This window comes from Aspergillus foveolatus (genome assembly GCF_047715535.1).
Source record: "Aspergillus foveolatus strain CBS 279.81 unplaced genomic scaffold BDW70scaffold_291, whole genome shotgun sequence".
Lineage (NCBI taxonomy): Eukaryota > Fungi > Ascomycota > Eurotiomycetes > Eurotiales > Aspergillaceae > Aspergillus > Aspergillus foveolatus.
Window position 1 is genome coordinate 2,397 of NW_027396355.1, and position 2,248 is coordinate 4,644.

At 46.2% G+C, this 2,248-nt stretch overlaps 1 protein-coding gene across 1 annotated transcript; it reads right to left on the bottom strand.

Moving 5' to 3' along the window:
* Nucleotides 1-119: 119 nt before the first annotated feature.
* BDW70DRAFT_146203 (uncharacterized protein) lies at nucleotides 120-446 on the bottom strand (the record flags this gene model as incomplete). Its single annotated transcript, XM_073738552.1, has 1 exon — nucleotides 120-446. A coding segment is annotated over one exon (154 nt), but the record flags the coding sequence as incomplete, so codon positions are not given.
* Nucleotides 447-2,248: the final 1,802 nt, after the last annotated feature.

The window sequence follows — 2,248 nt, forward strand, 5'->3', positions numbered from 1 at the left end:
CCATGGCCCTCAAGGACCTGTATACATGGGTCCCAGGACTCCTGCATGACATATGCCTGCTCTATAAATTTAAACCGCTGATTCCAGTACATTCTTTTGCTTAAGCTTTCTCGGGGGCAGAAGACAAGTGCGGCACTATATGTTTGTAAAGGGGTCTCCTGTATTATCACAGCATTCGTACTTGCAAATCTTTCAGCCTCCCTAAAGATAGCCTGATGCTGGCTCTGACAAGCTGCAAGCTTCCTGAGGCTTAAGATCCCATGCCGGAGCTCACCAATAAGGCCAAGGCTTTCTAACCAATGAAGGAGATATTGCTTGAAGAAATGAGATATTTGATCATCTGATGATTCAGGCCTCTCCAGGTACTTGGAATTGATAAAATGGTCCAACCAATATATGCAACTGTATCGCAAGTTAAACAGCGGGTCAGGCTGTGGTCGAAGAGTTGCTATCTCAGAGACTGGAGCCCCGGGATTGTCAATGCTGTAAATATTGCGTCGTAGTTTGGCTGAGAGGCTCTGCAGAGACTCGCGGAATATTCTGTGATGTATTGCAGAGGGTCCATGCGGGAAAATAGCAGCTAATACCTTGGCATCACTAAGGTAGTCTTTGGCAGATTGATGTACCAGATAAACATGGTTATCGCGAATTGCAAGGAATGATCCGCACATGCCCACAATATTCTCCAAGTCGTCAGAGCCGTATTGTTGCATTTGCAAGCCAGCTAAGAGACATAATTCATATAGATGAAGTGGTCGGTATCCAAGCGTCACAATTGAGAGGACCAATATACATAAGTCGTGATCTTGGCCTTGGAAAAGTTGTATCTGTTGAAGCATTCGATCATAGAGAGGGATCAAGCCTTGGGGGGTTCTCTCCAACAGCTCAACTATTGCTGCCGAACGCCGGCACTTCTGCATTTCTTGGACCACCAAGGCCACCCATAAAAATGTGCCATCTGACTTTTGACACAGTTGTTCTTTAACCCATTCCAAACGGATTTCATTGCGTTGAAGCTTTTTCAGCCGAGAGACTTTATAATCAATATATGCCGCAACAGCTTCTGAAATATAATTTGCATTAAGCTCCAGGCTGAGCTTGGTTTCCCCATCACCAAATTCGATTTCTTGCTCGATATCGTCCCTATTTCGGCTGGAGACAATCCACTTCACCTGGGTGGCTGACACAGATTTGGTCCTTGCAATAAGTTTGAGCAGATCAGATAGACCTGTTTCACACTCATCAAGAGCATCAACAAGTAGATAAGTCACTGCTTGTGTTGACTTCTGGAGCATGTTTTCAAAAACCGCGGAGAGGCTATAAAATGTGTTCCCATTTTCAAACAGCTTTGGATCAGTCTCATATCTTTCTCGCAGATATGAAATCAAGTATGGTTGCTGTCGAATTAGCATATAGATCAGACTTCGCAGGATACTGGTAGCATTGTTTAATTTAGGATCTGTTGCTTGGCACAGGAAGTAGGCTATTAATTCTGATGGCCGTGCCTGAATCTCCTGTACCAGTTCTTTGATTATCCCAATCATAAGCATGGTCTTGCCCTTGCCGGGATCACCTTTAATCCAAAGGAATTGGCTTTGATGGCTGCTACGCCATTTCTGGAATTCAGCATTGCCCAACACCCATCGAAATGAGTCATCCAGTAAACCACCCTTCGTGGCCTCAATGCGTCGCAGCTCAGTTTCTGGATCTGCAACTAACAAGTCTCGGAGACAGGCCTTGTCTTTATCTGTGGAGTCTGGTCGGATTAGTTAGTCATTATCAGCATGCCAAAATAAGATGGCATAGCAACATACCTGTCCCGGCACTGGCTGATTGTGTAGCAGACCTTGGGGTGATCTCCAACAGCACTGCTTTCGCAAAGGCCGCTGCCATCACTGCTGCGTAAGGCTGCCATTCTTTATTCTTTCGCTCGTCGCCATAATCACAAACCCCGCGAATATTTCCCACTGGGATCTCATTCATGACACCCGCGGCCTCCATTTCTAGACCAATCACATTGTATCTGTCTCTCAACTCATCTCGATCTCGACTACTTTTTAGCAGCTGGTCACCGGAGCCGATTGATCCGTACCATACACGCGTGCGTTCAGCGTCCGGCCGGCGTTGGCGTGGGACTGGTAGATTGTTGCTAGATAAATAAAGCAAGTCGTTTTCTTGCCCGGGGTCTGGAAACTTCGTGGCTGTCTCTGGTATATCCCTGTAGTAGCCCAATATCACTTGTGCCTCT